Source organism: Budorcas taxicolor, chromosome 8 (assembly GCF_023091745.1).
Source record: "Budorcas taxicolor isolate Tak-1 chromosome 8, Takin1.1, whole genome shotgun sequence".
NCBI lineage: Eukaryota > Metazoa > Chordata > Mammalia > Artiodactyla > Bovidae > Budorcas > Budorcas taxicolor.
In genome coordinates, this window is record NC_068917.1 from 27,995,213 (window position 1) to 28,016,613 (window position 21,401).

The window sequence follows — 21,401 nt, forward strand, 5'->3', positions numbered from 1 at the left end:
CTGATCAGCTTTTTCAAGGAAGTGGGCCATCCAACCCACCAGAAATTAAGCTCAAGAAAATCAAACAAAATTATGTCAATTACATGCTTAGTGTTTGTTATAGCTAGCATTGCTGTTTCAGTAGATTTGATTTACTTCAAAAAGCTGAGAAGCCAGATGTAATTGAACAGAAAGCACATTCATACCTGTGTTTTAGGAGTGAGGAGGGAAGGCCATGTGGTATTTTGGAAGAGCCTTGGGTTGGGTGTGAAAGGAATCTGGCACTGCGACCTTCCTTCTTTTCGCATATCACTTCATCTTAGGGTCCTCAAGTAATGGGGGTGGACTCAACGACCCGGGTATCCTCCAGCTCTGAAATTCTGGGGTCCTAAAGCTCCTCTACCAAATTGACTGCAGAGGTCTCTGATTTCAGCTTGTCTTTGATGATCATTCAGTGTCTACATGATGAAATGAATGACAAGTTCTTGGACAGGAAGGTGAAGTGAAGTGAAGTTGCTCAGTCATGTCCACCTCTTTGTGACCCCATGGACTGTAGCCTACCAGGATCTCCGTCCATGGGATTTTCAAGGCAAGAGTACTGGAGTGGGTTGCCATTTCCTTCTCCGGAGGGTCTCCCGCATTGTAGACAGATGCTTTACCATCTGAGCCACCAGCGAAGTCCACAGGAATGTCGTCCCACATTAAAACAATGCAGGAGACAAGCAAACTCTGCTTCACAATGACGAGGTTTTAAAGGACTTTGGGGGCCAATAAAGGGGTGAGGTACACCAGGTCCAGATGCCTTGCAGGTGGCACGGAGGTGTTCTTTCTCTATCCCAGCATTTCCGTTGACTTGCCTGAGGGCACACAGCTAGTTAGCTGCAGAGATGAGGTTCAGGACAGAAGGGAAGAGGCTTAACGTTTGCTGATCCCCTGACCTCTTTCAGGTACTGTGCATCCTGCGATTGCCCCAGTCTGTAGATGAATGCCTCCCAGGTAGCCTAGATTTTTCACGTGTTTTATTAGTGGCTTTTGTTGAGGGTGACAGTTTTAATATTCTTGATACACTCACCCGCCCAGCCTCATGTCTCAGGCTCAATGAATGTTTTTATGGATAGTTTTTCCCACTCCCAGCCCCTGGGGACCCTGCTGGGGATTTGTAGCGTGCACCACACCCCGTGAGCTTTGCCCTGCTTGATCATTCATGTGGGCACCTGTGTGGCTGCAATGTAGAGGTGTAACTGATGTTTTTTCCTACAGATATATTATAGAATCAGCAGCAATAATAAATGTATTAGGGACTATTATTTTTAAGTAGAAGTACAAATCACTTCCTGGAGAAGGGAATGGCAACCCACTCCAGTATTCTTCCCTGGAAAATTCCATGCACAGAGGAGCCTGGCAGGCTACAGTCCATGGGGTTGCAAAGAGTCGGACATGACTGAGTGACTAACACTGCTACACTACAAATCACTGTAAATCTTCACCTGCCCCCAGCTTGACCTTGGCCCAGTGTTTTAGCATAAATGAATTCTGTTTCTACATAGATAGGGAAGTACTGGCATTGTACTTTATTGAGCATCATGCCACACTGAAGGGACTTTCCAGTGAAAAGAGGTGACATTCTATAGTGCTGAACTGAGTGGTCCTTTTGTGGGGGTTAAAGGAGAATCGAACCCCCACCAAGTTGAGAGCGAGGCAGATTCAGGTTATCCTCTGAGATTGCTCCTTGTGAACTGGAGATGAGATGTTATTACCGATCAATAAAACTGAACTCAAAGATGGCCTGTTTTCAGATGCCTCCCGGGCGTTCATTTTAATTCTCTGCTAACAGAGATTGCATTAAAGTGGGCTCAACTTCACACTGGAATTCTGCACAGTGCCCTTCACAGATAAAAATAAGAAATTGTGTTGCTTCCAAGAAATATTTTTCTGGCTGGAGAGGCAGCTACTGGACTAACGAATCCAACTCAGGCCCCTCCACTGGAAACCTGACACTTAGGCTGGGGCAAACCATCCAGACCGGGTACAAGTGGAAATAGTACAAGAATCATGTGCAAAGAAGCTGAACAAATTCTCATGCTGCTGCTGCTAAGTCACTTCAGTCGTGTCCAACTCTGTGTGACCCCATAGACGGCAGCCCACCAGGCTCCCCCATCCCTGGGATTCTCCAGGCAAGAACACTGGAGTGAGTTGCCATTTCCTTCTCCAATGCATGAAAGTGAAAAGTGAAAGTGAAGTCGCTCAGTCATGACTGACTCTCTGCAACCCCATGACCTGCAGCCCACCAGGCTCCTCCGTCCATAGGAGTTTCCAGGCAAGAGTACTGGAGTGGGGTGCCTTCGCGTTCTGTGGATTCTCATGCTACTAGACCACAAACAAGACAGACTGCTGCCATTCCTCCCATTCACTAGATAAAGGAAAATAAAACTAAGTTGTTTGCTCCAGAGACCTCCCAATAGGTGCTGACCCCTGGAAGTGTTCTTGTCTCACTGTAGGTAGGTATTCTGATAGCCAGACCTCTAGATTCCAACCTTCAGTATTGATAAATGAATCCAAGAAGGTAGGTGTCCATTTATCACAATGTTGTCACATAGAATAACATCTCACCTTTGTCTCTTCTCCTCTCTCTCTCTCTCTATCTCATAAAGTTATCCCCAAAATTCTGTAGGATCACTGCAGAGTTGTATTTCTAGGTCTGTCCCACCTTGCTTCACAAAGACTTGGGGCTGCTTGCAAAGTACATCTGATGAAAGAAAAGGATAAAATGACTATTTTTGAGAAAATGCAGCAAAGGATGGAAAAGATAGGGGGAAATGTATCAGTAAGACTAGACTAGAAAAGACTAGACTAAGGTGAGCTCAGATCCCAGTGCTGTGGTTGCTGGTCAGGGGCTACAAATTTGCCTCTGAACTCCGCAGTGCAGAGAAATAAATAGCATCATTTCCCTGATTCACAGATGTCTCAAAGTTTCTAGAAGAAGCATGAGTTTTCATAGTGCTAAGATGTGAAAGATTTCTCTCCCTTGATTCCTCATAAAGAGGCCACCGGATCAGCTAGGATAAGGTTCCACCATTAGCAACCAAAACCCCAAAATGACAGTGACTTAAATAAGATAGAATTTTGTGTCTCTCCCAAGTCTTTATAGGCAGCTGAGGGACGGCCAGAATGGCTCTTGATAGGTGTCAAAAGTCAGATCCTTTTATACTCTTTCTCCACCTTGTGGGTCCAAGACGACTGTTCAGACTCTGGCCAAAATGTCCCCGTTCCTGGCAGCCGGAAGCAGGAATGAGTGATGAAGGATACACCTCCACCCTTTAAAGACACATCCCAGAAATTGCAGAAGATACTTCCCATTCCATCTCATTGGCCAGAACTTAATCCCATAACAACACCTTGCTACAAGAAAGGTTGGAAATGGAGACTTTATTCCAGGCCCAAGTAAAAGGAGGCCTTCTGTCACTAAAGCACAAGGGCAATATGTTAGGTTTCTAGGGCTGCCATTAAAAAAAAAAAAATCAGAGGCCAGGTGGCTTAAACCACAGAAATTTATTTCCTCACAGTTCCGGAGGCTGAACATCCAAGATCAAGGTGTCTAGAGGTCGTTTTCTGCTGAGGCCCCTCTCCTTACAGTTGGCTGCCTTCTTGCTTTATCCTCATGTGGTCTTTCCTCCGAGCACGCACATCCCTGGTGTCTCTCTGAGTCCTAACCTCCTATTATAAGGACACCAATCGCAATGGGTTAAGACCTGTCATAATGGCCTCATGTTAACCTAATCACCTTTTTAAGGGCCTTGTCTCCAGTCACAGCTAAGGTCCTGGGGGCTGGGACTTCAACACAGGAGTTTGGAAAAGACACAATTCAATCCATAACAGGCAGAATAGATACTAGAGAACAATCAGAAGCTCTGGCTGTGTCATTTGCCAGCATCCTCGTAATAGATCAAGAATAAATTCTTTGATGCTGTTTGTTCTGTCTCCCCTTTGAAATTCAAATCTCTTGATCCTCCACCACCTACTATTCCTGCCAGGCTGCACTGGCTCCTTCAAGATTGGACAACCAGAATATCGCCGTGTGGAAACTTAGAGTCACGCGTTTTAGTCTCAGGGTTTCCATGTCAGGGATTGTCGTTTAGTTGCTAAGTTGTGTCCGACTCTTTGCGACCGTATGGACTATAGCCCACCGGGCTTCTCTGTCCATGGGATTCTCCGGGCATGAGTATGGAGTGGGTTGCTGTGCCCTCCTCCAGGGGATCTTCCTGACACAGGGATCAAACCCACATCTCTCACATCTCCTACACTGGCAGGTGGGTCCTCTACCCTCTAGCCCCACCTGGGAAGCCTGTGTCAGGGGTTGCAAAATCAGTCATTGCTGCCCTGATTTTGCATAATTCTACGGATTCTATGGAGACCCCAGATCTTACACTATTCTAAAGCCTTCTATCATGAGACAGTTGACTTTTTCTTTTTGGATCATTTTTGCATTTTCTCTGGATATGCTACAGCAGTTTTAGGAGGTAAGGATGGGTTATTGCAAGGTCAAAGCCAGGATGCCACGACTCCAGGAAAAACTGGAAAATCATTGCCCAGCCTCTCCTGGGATTGAGATAAATGAGCATGCCAGCAGCCCCAGCTTGGGCAAAGGCAAAACAAGCCCCAGACTTGGAACAGTACTTTTTTCCCACTTTTCTCACTAGCTTGCAAGCTGTCACCCATTGAACCAGAGTGAGATTACACTTGGCAAAAAGACAAAGAGAATTTCCCCTAAGACATACTGACAGCCTTGCTCCCTGGGTACCTCTCAAAACCTCTGCAGGGTTCTGGGCCCCTGAACTTCTGTCTATGGCAAGCTTCATCCACAAGAGCCCATGACGTCCCCACAGAGAGCACTGTTTGTGTAGCTTGAGACCCAGCATCTTCTCCTTGTCCATTTCTGCTCTAGCAACAGCCACCTTAAATGCAGCTTTTGGAAGCCATACAATATAGCTAATTGTTTGCGTTGGACGGTGGTGTGTTTAGAGCTTATGCATCTAAACAGACAATTATTTTCCACTATTTGCTGGTGGCACTGCCTGCCTGGTGACTTTGGCAGATGGAGAAAGGAGCTAATCCGTAGGTTATAAGCAGAAGGGTTATTGATGAAATGTCACCATCTGTTGGTGTCATTAAAATGATATGAGTCATAAAGAGTTGCTTTTGCCTTTTTCTCTGAAAAAAAGATTAACTTAGAGTCTAGAAAGAAGTTTCTAGATTGCAGATGGCAGTGGGGGACCTGACCGTGGTGGGGTGGGGGAGTGTCCATTCTGGAAGGGGAAGGAGCTTGATGACCAGATCAGATTGATGGGTCTTCAAGGAAGTGCTAGACTCCTCTCTGTCTGAATAAAACCACTCACCTTGCATGAGACAGGGTACTTATTACATGTGATGTAAGGTCTCAACTCTCCCATGATCCTCCCTATTCCTGAGGCATCTCGCAGGTGGGGAGCAGAAAGTCATTCATTTGGAGTAAAACAAGAAAGATCATATCCGGAAGGAAACAGTTAACATGCACCTCTTTTCTACTCTTCACTGGTCTCATTACACAGAGATTATTCATGTAGTCAACTGACCTCTTGGGAGGCTTGGTGAGCCCTATAGGGAGTGATATTTACTACATCTGCTCCATCTTCTGGGAGAAGGTGGAGGTGGCTCAGAAGAGGAACCAGGAGCAGCACACCCAAGCTGCTGTCAGGGGTAGGAGCCCTAGGGATGGGTAAAGGAAACAGTGGCTGGACCCTACATAGCAAAAGAAACAGCTTTTGCTTTTGTTGACTTTCTCTGTTGACCTTCTATCTTCAGTGTCATTGATTTCTTCTCTGATTTTTATTATCTCTTTTCTCCTGCTTACTTTGGATCTAATTTGTGCTTCATTTTCCTGTTTCCTAAGGTGGAAACGTAGATGACTGATTTTAGATCCTCCTTCTTTTCCAACGAATTGCAGAACAAAGAGATGGAGAACATAAGAAGCATATTTAATGAAGATCCAGACAACCGAAACAATGTGCACCAACTTCCTGATTCTGCCTTACTACCTAATCCTCTTAATTCCTTTGTATTTGGTGTTTAAAATTCTTTCACCTGCTGCCAAGGACATACACTCATATAAAAAGAACCTTTTTCAGTATGGCTTAAGATTAGCTTTTTTAATTATTTGTTTCAACTCCTGGAGAGAAAGTGAGGGTGATTGTGTAAGCCACTAAAAATCCTTTTGGCAGTATTAGGATATACGTTATAAATAAGTAAACCTAACACAGTAGCAGGTCGGGCGTTACTCATTCCTGCCTCTCGTCACATGCTTTTCCTGTAGACCACATGGCCTGAGACTGGCCCACCCGCCACCTCCCTAGGGAGAGGTGCTGGTGGGATTCAGTGCTACTGCTTGAAATACTCCAGGACACTGGAAGCAAGAGTCCCAGGTGGGGGACACAGGGGAGCAGGAGCTGTGTGTGTTATTTATATGGTCTCAAAAGGAAGCATCAGTGGAAAATTCCTATTGATATTTTTAGATCTGACGCATGGTCCTGACTGCTACACTTTCATGTTTAAACAAGCAGGGAAGGGAGTGATGGATGCTATCTGCAGTACCGTGTTGGAGGTTTAGAGGGCCCATCTGATAGGCTAATGGTCGTCCTGCCAGGCCCTGATCTGCCTTCTGCCCCCTTTTTGCTCTGGGAGTTCAAAAGCTGCTGACTTCAGCAGGCAGCAGATAAAACGCAGGCTGCTTGCTGCCTGGACAGAAACACTGAGAATTACCCCCAGCTCTGCGGCCCTGTGCACGCCACACCCACACCTTTAGCACCTCTACTTCCATTCTCTTGTTTCTCTGCAATGCAACATTGTTGTTGTTTAGTCACTAAGTCATGTCCAATTATTTGCGACCCCATGGACTGTAGCACACCAGGCTCCTCTGTCCATGGGATTCTCCAGGCAAGAATATTGGAGTGGGTTGCCATACCCTCCTCCAGGGGATCTTCCTGACCCAGGATGGAACCTGAGGATTCTTTTACCACTGAGCCAAATATATGTTGCATTCAACAGGGGAAGCCTGCAAATGCAACATAGATTTGCATAATTGGGGTCTTTTGCTATGCAGACATGGTTTCCCCTATGAAGTTCATGGATGGGAGCTGTAATTCACTCCAGTTGAAATGATCGATTCAGGAAGCTAGAGAATGTTCAGGGAAAGGAAAATGAAGTGAAGTGAAGTCGCTCAGTCTTGTCTGACTCTTTGCAACCCCATGGACTATAGCCCACTAGGCTCCTCCATCCACGGGATTTTCCTGGCAGGAGTACTGGAGCGGGTTGCCATTTCCTTCCCCAGGGGATCTTCCCGACCTAGGGATAGAAACGCTTTACCATCTGAGACACCAGGGAAGATAAACAGGAAAGGAAGTTCTTAAATCCACATGGCTGAGCAATGTATTTCTTGTTCCTGAGAGTCAGACTGTGACAGATGGGATTCTCTTATAGACCTAAAAAGTCCATAGATGAAAGCAGCTGAGATGACCCAAGAAAGCTCCTAGTGGAATCCGGAGATTCCCTCCTTGCTTTGTGGCCCGAGGACGTTATTGTCTTTTTCGTTTATTTGTTTATCTCTCTGTTTCTACAACAGACCACAGAGGCAGGTGAAGATGAAGACGACCAGCCTCTCAGCCTGGCCTGGCCTTCTGATCCACGCAAACAAGTCACATTCCTAATTGTTCTCCCCATAGTGTTTCCTCTCTGGATTACCTTACCTGATGTTCGGAAACCTGTAAGTAAAGCATTTTTTTTTTCATTTATTTCTTGTCGGGGGAGGAGGGGAAGCACAGCATATGACAAGAGCCTGCTCCTAAAAGGAAAGGAAGAAAGGATGACTTATACACATGCCTATGTATACATGTGCTTGAAATTTCTCTGGACAGATGCACGATGACAGTGATTGTTCTGGTTAGCAAATATACATGATGAACCACCCCCCTAACTCAGTGGTGTGAAATGACAACCAGGTTATTTTGCTCGTGGATCCTGTGGATCAGGGATTCAAATGGACACACTGGGGACGGCTGGTCTCTGTTCCAGAATGTCTGTGGCCTCAGCTGGGAAGGCTTAGATGACTGAGGGCTAGAACTATCTGGTGGAGAAGGAAATGGCAACCCACTCCAGTACTCTTGCCTGGAAAATCCCATGGACAGAGGAGCCTGGTGGGCTGCAGTCCATGGGGTCGCGAAGAGTCGGACATGACTGAGCAACTTCACTTTCACTTTTCACTTTCATGCACTGGAGAAGGAAATGGCAACCCACTCCAGTGTTCTTTCTTGGAGAATCCCAGGGACAGAGGAGCCTGGTGGGCTGCTGTCTATGGGGTCGCACAGAGTCAGATACAACTGAAGCAACTTAGCAGCAGCAGCAGCAGAACTCTCTGGAGATTTCTTCACTCGTGTTTTTGGCACCTGAGCAGAGATGATTCAAAGTCTGGGCTCAGTTGGGATCATCTCCTAGAGAACCTATTGTGTGGCTGGGCTTCCTCACTGTATGGCGGCATCAAGTCAGATGTCTTTCATAAGAGGTCCGGGCTCCAACAGTCAGTGTTCTTGCCACACAAGGGGAAGCTCCTTGGTCTCTGGTTAGTCTAGTCTCAGCAGTCACATAGAGTCACGTCCACTGAACTCTACTAGTCAAAGTGATCATAAATTGTCTAGGGCAACAAAATTATCAGTGTCCTACAGCATATGACACCCTTGATGGCAGCAATTTCAAAGAATTTGCAACCATGTTTTAAAACTACCACAGTGGTTGTCTCTGCAAAGGGGAAATGAAGGTCTGAGGCAGAAGGATGACTTACATTTTGTTGACTGTTTGTGTACACAAATTACTCATTCAATTCAAAAAATAATCTAAAGCAATGCATTCGTGTGGTATAAATGCATACATGTCTGATCTGCTCCCTCCAGGATTATCATTACCATAATCAATATTATTATCTTCCACGATTGTGTACTGGGTGCTATGAACACAATACCATCTTATAATCAGCAAAGTACAGTCTGAATGTAGATCACCTTAAAAGAACATCCCCTCCAGTGTTGTCAAACTGGGTTCTTGGGCCACTGCCTCAAAAGGTGAAAGAACTAATGACAAATAAAGAAATAAAGAGAAACAGCTCCCCTTTTTTATTATGGGCCTTCACACATGTACTCATTCAACAAAAGTGTATATCTACTAATTTTATATATATATAGGCATAAGTAGAAAGAAACTTAGGCAAAGGAGTTAACTAGCTCACACCTGGTCACTTCCTAGGGCATGGAGCTGAGATTCACACCCAGGCCCATGTGACCACACAGCTTGGGCTCTTCCTCATATTTCTTGGTGCCAGAAGGTAAAAATACGAAAACATTTCTAAAAGCTTTTGGAATAGAATACTACAATAACATCCAGCATAATTTAGCATCCTTCTTCAAAAGCCCCACGATGATCCCACTTTCCTCATTTGAAAAAGACTAGAGAAACATCCTGTCTCATTACTCTGTTCTGACCCAGAAATAAGCCAACCTGACAGAGAGCCTTGTCTTATCAAGTACAGGCCAGGAATGACCCCTCGCGTAGAGACCCCTGGCATTAGACGTTTGCTAGGAAAGGGTGAATGTGGCGGGTGTGGCTCATTTAAAGCACTATCTAGGTTTCTTTGTTCAAGATGCTGTTACAGAGCATCTGCTCTATACAAAGGCCTGGCTTCCTGGAAACCTGCAGCCAAATAGCTGGAATGCGTTCAGTTTCTTCTTGGCTGCCATCACAAGGACATTTCTGAGATGTACATGCTCACATGCGCTCACTCACTCATTCCTCTCTCTCTCCCTGTCTCTCTGTCACCACTGCTCTGCTATTTAGCTCAATGCTTTTGCTTAGCTCAGGGAGGAAAATGAGGGAGACAGACAGGCTTTTCTAAATCCCCACAGCAGGTCTAGTGTGATATGGCCCAGAGCAGAGGGGCCTGGTTCACTAATAAGACTGATCAATGTTATAAAGTAAATAACCAACATGGACCTATTGTACAGCACAGAGAACTAGACGCAGTGTCTTATAATAACCTGTAAGGGAAGAGAATCTGAAGAATATATCCATATAGTGTGTGTATATATATATATATATATATATAGGACTGAATCACTGTACTGTACACTTGAAACATTGTAAATCAATTCTACATCAATTTTTAAATTTAACAATAATTTTTTAAATACCTTTTAAAGAAAAAAGTGATCAATGTCAGTGTACAACTGCTGGAGCCATCAGGAGGACGTGCAGGAGTGGGAGGAGGTTGCCAGTGACTCACGGTCCTGCAACCTCAGGGCTGGGTGGGCCTCAGAGCAAAAGCTGGCAGAGTTACTCATTCCCTCTGTGATCCAAGTCAAGGAAGCTGTTAGGGAAGATCAGTGTTCTCAACCAGGGACTCCCGGATCACAAACAGGACTCCACCATGGCTATAGTTAGACCTGCCCTGGCTGATGCCGTAATCCCCAGGGTGCAAAGCAAGCAGATACAGCTGAGCAGGATGCTCCCCATGCGGTGCTGCTGACTGGTCATTCGCTGAGCAGTACCCTACGGGAGCCAGCCCCCACAGCACGTGCTGGGGTGGCCGGTGCGATTTTTCCTCACTGTACCCCCAAGGGCCATTGCTGTGTGGACTGGATTTTCTTCTGTCTTTTTCTGAGTATACCATGTGCTGTTCCAAGCAGAAATGAGGCTCTTAGATAGAACCTTGGGTGTTTGTAGATTTCCTCAGCAAATCTTTATTGAACACATATTACATGCCAGGCATCAGGCTTTATGCCCTAAAAGAGACATAAAGTCACACCAGTCACAATTCCTCTTTTTTTTTTTTAATGTTTTGGCCACACCACGCTGGCATGTGGGGTCTTAGTTTCCCGACCAGGGATCAAACTCACATCCCCTGCATTGGAAGTGCAGAGTCTTAACCACTGGACCTCCAGGGAAGTCCCACAATTCCTATTTTTAAGTTGCTCTAAACTCAGTAAAGGAACAAAGCACGTCCCTATAGAACTAAAGGGCAAGATTGTACAGCCTTACTAGTGAGAGCAACTAGACTCAAACCCAGGTCTCCTGACTCTGGAGCATTCTCATGCTACCATGTTGATTTTAGTGGTTTTTCCCACATGACACACACATTGTGCAATCATGGGAAAGTCACATCTCAAATCTCGACCTCATATTTCCTCCTTTGTGAAATACAGCAGTGGAGGAAGATCTCTAGATTTCTGGCCAGCTGTAACATTCTGCGATTCAGGAAAACATAGATAACTATCGATGCAATAGCCCCAGTTTACTCTCGGAGCATACTTGCTTGAGTTACATGTCATTCTCTGCATATATGGAATGCCAAACAAAAAAAGCATGCTGGTTGGTACAAAGGCCAGTAAGCAGCTTCTTGCTCATGCTCAGCTCAGGAGAGTTTCATTAGGTTTGATCTTGCAAAAGTTAGCTTTTGTTGTATAACATCCCAAAACTTAGTGACTTAAAACAACAAGTATTCTTTTAGCCCATAATCCTCTGAGTTGGCGACACCGCTGAGGCTTGGCCTGACAGTTCTACTGCTCACTTACACAGCTGGAGGCTGGTATGTCAGCTGGAACACCTTGCTTCTGTTCCGCATGGTCTTCTGTCCTTGAGCAGTCTAGCCTGGGCTTATGCACATGACGGCTAAGTTCCAAGAGCAGTGAGAATGAAAGCCACAAAGCCGCAAAGATCTAGTTTAGCGTCTGCATGCTGTCATTTCTACCACATGCTCTTGGTCAGAGCAAGGCCTAAGGCCAGCCCAGATTCAAAGGCTTGGGAAACAGACCTCATCTCTCCGTGGGAGGAATTGTAACGTGATGTGGCCATTTCTTTTCAGTCTGCCACTGTCCTCATGTCCTGCCACAGGGCCTCTTGAAAAATTACCCAAGGAGAGAAGAGACACTTGCTGCTCCTCAGAGCCTGGTAGCTCTGCCTCCTGAGTTGTTTTTGACTTACCCATGGAGATGAACATCCCAAACCTTGACAATAGTTACAATGAAAACAGGATTTATTTTAATGTATACACATCTAGTTTCAGAGTAAATTGTACCCCTACTTGCTTTTATTTCCACTTCATTTATATGCAAACTGTATGACAGTGTTTGCTGAATTATGCATACTTTCAGCTCAGATAATTAATGTGGGTTTCACATTTAGTTTTCTTAAATTAGTGGCTTTGTTTTAAAAGTCCAGGAACTGAACTGCAACCTTAATGTCTTTGATGAAAATTGAAAATAATAAAGGAAAGAAAGACCCCCCAAAGTTACATTTTCTCATGGCCTAGGATGGGTGTTCTTCCAAAACAGGAATGCATGAGATATCAAAACATGACCCATCAGATCTAGGAAGGTACTTAGAACTCACCCAGGATTTTGCAGTTTCTGTCATGCATTAGTCCATTCACCAAGTATTTATTACGTGTCTACTATGAACCAAGGATGGTTCTAGCAAGGATGGAGTGATTGAGGCCCTGAGAGTTTGAGTGACCTGTCCAAGCAAGACCAGCTAATAAGAAGCAAAGCCAAGACTCTAGGCCAGATGTCTGTGATCATTTTCACCTCCCTGAGTTTCAGTTTTTTCATCTCTTAAAAATGAAATTGAGATTAATATTGTCTAATAACAACTCCCATTACTATCTGAGCACTTGTTCCATGCACAGAGTTTGCTAGACATTTCATGTGCATGAAATCCTCAATACAACTAGATATTGTTATTCCCCTCATTTTACAGAAACTGAGACAGAGAGAGATGAAATAATTTGTCTCAGGGCACATTGCTGGTAATTGATGAGCAAGGATTACTACTGGTCATAGTAATCCAGAGACCATACTTTCAATCTTTAACAGGATTGCTTTGAAGAACTTTGTTAAACATGTATGCCCCAGAACCTTGCACAGAGGAGATGCTCGGAGAATATTTTTTTAATTTAAATAAGTAGATGGCCAATTTGTGCCACCAGCTAATGTCCAGCAATGTTTTCTAAGCCAAGGAAGTATCATTCTGATGTACTAAAAACTTCTAATGAGAACATTAGCTATCAATTATACAAGTAAACCATTACATTGGGAACAAAATGGACACATGTGCCGGCCAGCACATGGACACAATTTGCTTTCTGCTAATTGGTGTGAGGCCCATCCCAGCAGATGTCAGAATGAGCCACCATTACTAACCATAAACTGACACATCAGACCTTGGCTTGAAGAGCTCTGTCTTCCTTGCAATGAGTGTTAAGTGTTAGTTGCTCAGTCGTGTCCAACTCTGTGTGACCCTGTGGACTGCAGCCCGCCAGGCATCTCTGCCCAAGGGATTCTCCAGGCAAGAACACTGGAGTGGGTTTCCATTCCCTTCTCCAGGGGATCTTCCCAACCCAGGGATCGAACCCAGGTCTCCAGCATTGCAGGCAGATTCTTTTACCCACTGAGCCACCAGGGAAGCCTTCCAATAAGACTGGTAACTAAATAACTGTACAGGTTCTACTGGGCAGTGAAAACTGGAATGAGACCATAGAGTCCAAAGAAGGGGACTAACCCAGAAAAAAATGAAAGAAGGAATTACCTGGGCTGTGAAATTGGAAATGATAAGGTACTTTGATGGTCCAGAAACACTTAACCAAACTGCTGATGCATGAAAAGTTGATGCTTCCAAAGAAAGAACTGTATGGGAGGCTGGGTGAGGCAGATGGCCGTACAGCTGGAATGCTCGTCTGTATTTCCCTGATGTTCTTTATTTTCTGACATTCAGAGCACAGGCTAGTATTATGCTGATAATGATCATTAAGTGTCTAAAGCTGGGTATATTTTCAGCATTATTGGCCCTGTCTTTTCTTCAGGAATGAGTATAACCTGGATTCCCAACATCTAAGACATCTAAGAATATGTGCTATATAGAGTCAGACAGACCTAGATTTAAATTTCATGTCTAGTTCAAGATCTAGCTACAGAGTAGGTGCCCAGAGTTTTCCTAATCCTAGTTAAGGATGAAGACCTGAAACTTTACAAAGAAAAATTATTTTTAATTTTTTTCTCAATGAGCCCCTAATCCAACACTAGGTACATTTATATGTCCAATAATTACTAGTTAGCTTCTTGATTAAGACTTGTAAAAGATGATGCTGTGAAAGTGCTGCATTCAATATGCCAGCAAATTTGGAAAACTCAGCAGTGGCCACAGGCCTGGAAAAGGTCAGTTTTCATTCCAATCCCAAAGAAAGGCAATGTCAAAGAATGCTCAGACTACCACACAATTGCACTCATCTCACATGCTGGTAAAGTAATGCTTAAAATTCTCCAAGCCAGGCTTCAGCAATATGTGAACCATGAACTTCCAGATGTTCAGGCTGGCTTTAGAAAAGGCCGAGGAACCAGAAATCAAACTGCCAGCATCTGCTGGATCATTGAAAAAGCAAGGAATTCCAGAAAAACATCTCTTTCTGCTTTATTGACTATGCCAAAGCCTTTGACTGTGTGGATCACAATAACCTGTGGAAAATTCTGAAAGAAATGGGAATCCCAGACCACCTGACCTGCCTCTTGAGAAACCTGTGTACAGGTCAGGAAGCAACAGTTAAAACTGGACATGGACAACAGACTGGTTCCAAATAGGAAAAGGAGTACATCAAGGCTGTATATCGTCACCTTGCTTATTTAACTTATATGCAGAGTACATCATGAGAAACGCTGGGCTGGATGAAGCACAAGCTGGAATCAAGATTGCTGGGAGAAATATCCATAACCTCAGATATGCAGATGACACCACCCTTATGGCAGAAAAGTGAAGAAGAACTAAAGAACCTCTTGATGAAAGTGAAAGAGGAGAGTGAAAAAGTTGGCATAAAGCTTAATATTCAGAAGACTAAGATCATGGCATCCGGTCCCATCACTTCATGGCAAATAGATGGGGAAACAGTGGCTGACTTTATTTTGGGGGGCTCCAAAATCACTGCAGATGGTGATTGCAGCCATGAAATTAAAAGATGCTTACTCCTTGGAAGGAAAGTTATGACCAACCTAGACAGCATATTAAAACTGAGACATAACTTTGTCAACAAAAGTCCGCCTAGTCAAGGCTGTGGTTTTTCCAGTGGTCATGTATAGATGTGAGAGTTGGACTATAAAGAAAGCTGAGTGCTTTATAAATAAAGAATTGATACTTTTGAACTGTGGTGTTGGAGAAGATTTTTGAGAGTCCCTTGGGACTGCAAGGAGCTCCAACCAGTCCATCCTAAAGGAGATCAGTCCTGGATGTTCATTGAAGGACTGATGTTGAAGCTGAAACTCCAATACTTTGGCCACCTGATGCAAAGAGCTGCTCATTTGAAAAGACCCTGATGCTGGGAAAGATTGAGGGCAGGAGGAGAAGGGGACGACAGAGGATGAGGTGATTGGATGGCATCACTGACTCAACAGACATGAGTTTTGGTGAACTCCGGGAGTTGGCGATGGACAGGGAGGCCTGGCGTGCTGAGGTTCATGGGGTCGTGAAAAGTCGGACACAACTGAGCGACTGAACTGAGCTGAGATGAACTGAACTGAAGCATCAAATTTTGTATTACAGAGGTTTCCACTAATACATTGATTTGAACTTGGCTCCTTTAAATCTTTAATCCAATTACTTATTTTCTGCCTCTTGACTGAGAATGTTTTATGGTTCAGGGATATTTTTTGAATGAGAAATATGTTGAAATAATTTGATTCTGACTTGTGACATGATATCAATGAACAGATATGCAACTGTACAAAAACTTAAATAATAATAATATTTACATACTTAGTATGTTAACTAACCTGGAAAGGGGACAGTCTATGAAATGAGGACTCTCCCAGGATATCCAGTCCATGTGCCATGTTATAAAGTGTGGAGATGATACTCCGTATCCTCCCAGGATGTTCAGAATCAAGCCAGAGACAGGCTGCTGCTCAAACCACACTTGTGGCCCCACATCACAAGAGGGGCCTTCTCTTCCCTGTGACACAGCGTGGCCATGGGAGATGAAACGCTCATTACACCTAGGGTCCTGAAACAGTGACTTGTGACCAGAGGAAAAGAATGGAGACTCTAATCAGCTAAATGCCTTGCATGGGAAAACTTGGCACTGGCAATTCCAAGGCTCAGAGAATCCCATCTCCAGCTGGAGCTGCACTCCTTGCTTTAAAGGAATTCGCTGTTTGGACTTTTCTGGTGGTCCAGTGGCTAAGTCTGCGCTCCCAGTGCAGGAGGCCCAGGTTTGGTCCCTGGTCTGGGCTCAGATGATAAAGTATCCGCCTGCAATACAGGAGACCCAGGTTCAGTCCCTGGGTCAGGAAGATCCCCTGGAGAAGGGGAATGGCTACCCACTCCAGTATTCTTGCCTGGACAGAGAAGCCTGGCAGACTACAGTCCGCAGGGTCACAAAGAGTCAAACACAGCTGAGCAACTAACAGGGAACAAAGAACCTACGTGCTACAACTAAAGATCCTGCGTGCCACAACTCAGACCCAGGGCAGCCAAATAAATAAATACATAAACACATTTCTTTAAAAAAGGAATTTTCTTTCAAAGTAACTGTCTCAACCTCCATTTTGAAAATTGATTACTTTTTTCCCATAACCCATTAGATAGTACTCAGCTCCTCAGAAAGAGTCTGAGTCTGAAATGTGAAAATATTTCAGCCAAATGTTTCAGGGGAAACATTTAAGAATAAGGTTGTGGCTGCTTACTGGGGTCTGATGTTTTTCCCCAGTTGAATCAACCCCATTGGTCTTACAGACATCCATACTAACGAGTGGCCCAAGAAAAGCCACAGCCATTGAAAGAAAGAAAATGATTATTGTGAAATTTAACAGAACCGTGTAACTGATAATGAAAACATGTATTAAAAATTTGAAATTAGTAGAGAGAACACAAGCCTGTTTGGAGCGATAAAACTGCGTTCGTCATTATTGATATTCAAAAGATTACCGTATACAGGTTTATCTTTTGCTTTTAATGAAGCTCTCAAAAGCTGTGGCAGAAGTGTTCTGTGTGACTGCCCAAGGTCAGCCCTTCAGACAAGTGAGATAGCATTCATTCAAGTCAACTACATTCATTTCTCTGGGCAGAATTGGACGGTATTATCAAAGCAAAAACTAAGATTGTCTCTAAAAGTGGAAAGCTTTGAAATAAAAAGTGTTTGGCAATAATAAGTGACTCTCTAAGAATATTATGCTTTCTGAGCATGTTTTAAAGGATCCCAATTTGCAAAAAGAGCATCAGTAAGACACCACTACCATCCAATGCAAGGATGGATTTCCCTGTCGTGGGATCGATAAGAAACATTGCATTTTGCGTATCTGATTTGGGTTGACGTTTAAAAGAAATTTGAAAAGTGCTCATCCTGTAAGCCTGAGATTGCACGAAGCCTAGGGCTAAAAGCCCGATTCCGTAGTTGGACATTACGTAGTTAAAGGTAGAGAACAGGAAAGAAAACATCCCCAAGAATGTCTACTCTGCGACTCCCGAAGAAGCAGCACGAGTGGGCATCTGCTCCTTGTGTGGCTCCAGTATCTGAGGGACTGGCCATCCTCGGGAACCTGTGTTAACTGCGGTGATAGCTTCTTCTCTGTGGCTTTTCCTCATAATTCGCGGGGCTGTAAAATGAGCCCATTTGTTTTTGAAACTATTGAGCTTTCTTGTTAAATGTAATGAATCCCATAGGCTTTCTGGCAGATGGATTATTATTAGGATACATGAGTCAAAGCAATAGAGACTGATTCTCATGAACTTGAAGAGGAGGTAGAAAAGGGAACAGGAGAAGGAGGGGGGATGTGGAATACCGCGGGGTTGAAGGCAAGGTTGAGAAGCCACGCCTTGGGAAAGGGCAGGAACAGAGAGCATCTGAGCACCCAGCAGTAGGAACAGACCTTCTCTGCAAAAGACGGCCTTCTCAGGAGGGACGAACCGAGAGTTGCATTAACACATATACATTACCAAATGTAAAACAGATAGCTAGTGGGAAGCTGCTGTATAACACAGGCAGCTCAGCCTGGTGCTCTGTGACAACCTAGAGGGGTGGAATGGGGGAGAAGTTCAAGAGGGAGGAGATATATGTATACTGACAGCTGATTTATGTTGTTGTATGGCAGAAACCAACAACATTGTAACGCAGTACCATCCAATTAAAAATAAATTTAAAAAAAAAGACTTCCCATCTCAGCAGCCAGTTTTATGATGGCTTGGCTTCAACCAATTTCACATTCCCGAGAGAAATCTTAATGTCCCAGCTCGACCAAGGGTTACTGATGGGGCTTCCCCAGTGCCTCAGATGGTAAAGAATCTGCCTGCAATGCAGGAGACCTGGGTTTGAGCTTTGGGTAGGGGAGATCCCCTGGAGAAGGGAATGGCAATCCACTCTAGTATTCTTGCCTGGAGAATCCCCTAGACAGAGGAGCCTGGCAAGCTTCAGTCCATGGGGGTTGCAAAGAGTTGGAGATGACTGAGCAACTAACACTTTCACTTTTCACCAGGATGACAGATCACCTCGGTTAGTACTCACACTCTCCCCTCTTCCTGGTTCTCTTGCAGTCATCAAGGAAGTTTTTTCCCATCACGTTTTTCGGCTCCATCTCCTGGATCGCCGTCTTCTCTTACTTGATGGTCTGGTGGGCACATCAGGTAAGACCTTGAGAAGTACACACATCTGCCTGGCTTTTCTCTTGGTTGCCAGGTGGCTCATCAGTGTGTTTGCTTTCTGAAACTGGCACAACGGTATAGCAGCTGACATACATATTCCAGGACTAGAGGAATTTACTCCACTTAACTTTCCCGCATCTCCTGGCCTTTCTCTGTAGGGTGGCATCAAGGTGGCATAGCCCCAGACAGCTGTGTGGAGGAAAGGCAAGCCTATCCACAACTTGCCCTCTGCAGCCTGAAACCAGGCCAGCCCGGGCCTGGAGGAATGTCAGGGTTTTGCCTAGCTCTGCAGCACTTCCTTTCACTTGGACACCCACTCACCTCACGTTCTCATCAAACTGGCTCTTAGGAAAAGACGTGGAGACAAAATGGTCTCTTCCTTAAGCCTGAATTTACAAAAAATGATGATGTATTTCACTTTTACTACTTCTAACTCAATACCAGTTGTAACGCCCATCACCAGAATAAACTCTCAGGAATTGTTTGTTGTAACACATGAAAGGAAAAATGAGACGCAAAGGTCTTGTGTTCGGTCTTCGGTTCTCAGAGGTACTAACAGTTACCATTATTGACTGCGTGGGTACTACCTGAATATGGACAATTCATCTCCCTTTGTCCTTCTACATGGGTATAAATCCTGTGGAGGAGGTAATATTATTATCCGCAGTTTACAGATTAAAGAGTTAAGCTTACAGCTAATTAAAGTTGTTTAAAAATAATCATAAGATACCACTTCACAACCATTAGGACAACTACAACCAAAAAGACAGACAATACCATTTGTTGATGAGGGTGTGGAGAAACAGGATTGCATATATTTGTCAAAACCATATGCTTTTTTTAAAAGGGTGAATTTTCCTGTATGGAAATTATACCTTAATTGTTTTTAGAAAGAACATATGGCATCACTAACAAAATCCACTGAAAATATTGGCTTTATTAAACCAAGAGTTATTCCTACAACGTATTTCATATTATTCCTATCACAGTTATTTGACTGACATTGACTTCAGATTACTCTTCCTCAATATTTCCAAAAATCATTGGCCCCCTGAAGACATTCTGTTTGCCCCCAAGTCATTATTTTCTACATTCACGGAGAGACGTTTGCTAACAATATCCAACAGAAATCACCGCAGACGTTTCAATCCCTGGGTCGAGAAGATCCCCTGGAGAAGGAAACAGTAACCCACTCCAATATTCTCGCCTGGGAAATCCCATGGACAGAGGAGCCTGGCGGGCTACAGTCCATGAGATCGCAAAGTTAAAAAGCTGTTTCTCAGCCTCCAGATTTCCAGGCTATGAATGTTTGCCATTTATAACATATATCATGGCCTTCCATAATAATTATTTTTATTCTTCCATGTACAGATAAAGAAAAAAAAAGTGATTTTTTTCACTTACTGGAATATATTGTGCCTAGATATTTTTCTTTAGCCTTCCTCAAAAATATCATCCTACAAGCTTCCATCTTTTTCTTTACTTTTTAATGATTATCTTAATTCCACAATCTTATTCTCTCTTCATTCTCTTGTAGAAAAATACAAACACAATCCCTGGAACAATTACAATTATTAAAAAAAAAAAAAAAGCCCAGAAATATAGAATGCACAAAGAGAAGCCTTATTTGCCAATAATGAATGAGACATTTCTCTTTCTTTTCACCAAAGAAATGCTTTTCTCTTTCAAAACATCCAGACAGCTGATCAAATAGCAGATTCTGTTATAAGTCTGTAGCACTAATTCTATCATTTGCACCTTTGACCTGTAAAAGCTATAAATGATAGGAAGTGCACCATTTAGTGCTCAACTATTTGTTATGCACAGTTTTGCCTATAATAGCTGGTTCCCACTAGCTTAAAAGCATAGTTGGGAGCTGTTTTTATTTGACGGTCACACCGCCCCAGAGCCTAGGGAACTGAACTGGTATACCTGCCCTCGTGGTTCACTAGCTCTCCATTAGCAAGTGACATCTACATGAGCTATATGTCAATTATGTCTCAATAAAACTGGAAGAAAAAGAAAGAAAGTGAGGATCAAAGACATTGCCCAATTGGTCCAATTAGCACTAAGTCAAGTACTTAATAAATGCCAGAGCCAGACCTTGGACCAAGGTCCTCTGATTTCCTAACTGTTGCTTTCTCCATAGCTGCCTTGCTGACTTACAATCCTATGTTACCAAACCCCAAAACATCCAAAATCAAGTTTTCTGTGGAAATGGTACAACCTAAAAATGTTTAAGAGTGGGTTATAGACAATAGGAGATGTTAAGGGAAAATGGGGACACTGGGTATCAATTCTTAATCTTCAATCATAAATTAAGGGGCACATTTGCTACATGGTCTGGTGCCATTGTCAGGCACTGGCCCATGGAGCCAATGACCAATTGGCATTTGTAACTCTGATCTTCTGCTTCCCCTGCCTGGTCTTGATAAAAAATCAAATAGAGGCTGCATTCTAGTCTTCTGTAGCTCTTTTTTCAGATTACCTGTTTAATCCTTGTGTGAACATTCCTGATCTCTTGGGCCTGAGTATCATTAAAATATAAATCTTTCTGTCAACAACTGTGGCTTATTCATTGTTATTATCTCAACACCCAGCACAGCACAGAGTAAGAATTCATTAAAAGGGAGTTGCATTGAAATGTTGGTGGTCTTGATGGTTTTGTGACTTCAAAC

At 43.7% G+C, this 21,401-nt stretch overlaps 1 protein-coding gene across 1 annotated transcript in view; it reads left to right on the forward strand.

Annotated features, from left to right (window-relative positions):
* The window catches only part of SLC24A2 (solute carrier family 24 member 2), a 273,874-nt gene that overhangs the window by 248,852 nt on the left and 3,621 nt on the right, over positions 1-21,401 (forward strand). Inside the window, exons 7-8 of the mRNA XM_052644607.1 lie at positions 7,631-7,771; positions 18,616-18,705. Coding sequence (XP_052500567.1) covers positions 7,631-7,771; positions 18,616-18,705 — 231 coding nt within the window. The remainder of the gene's footprint in view (positions 1-7,630; positions 7,772-18,615; positions 18,706-21,401) is intronic.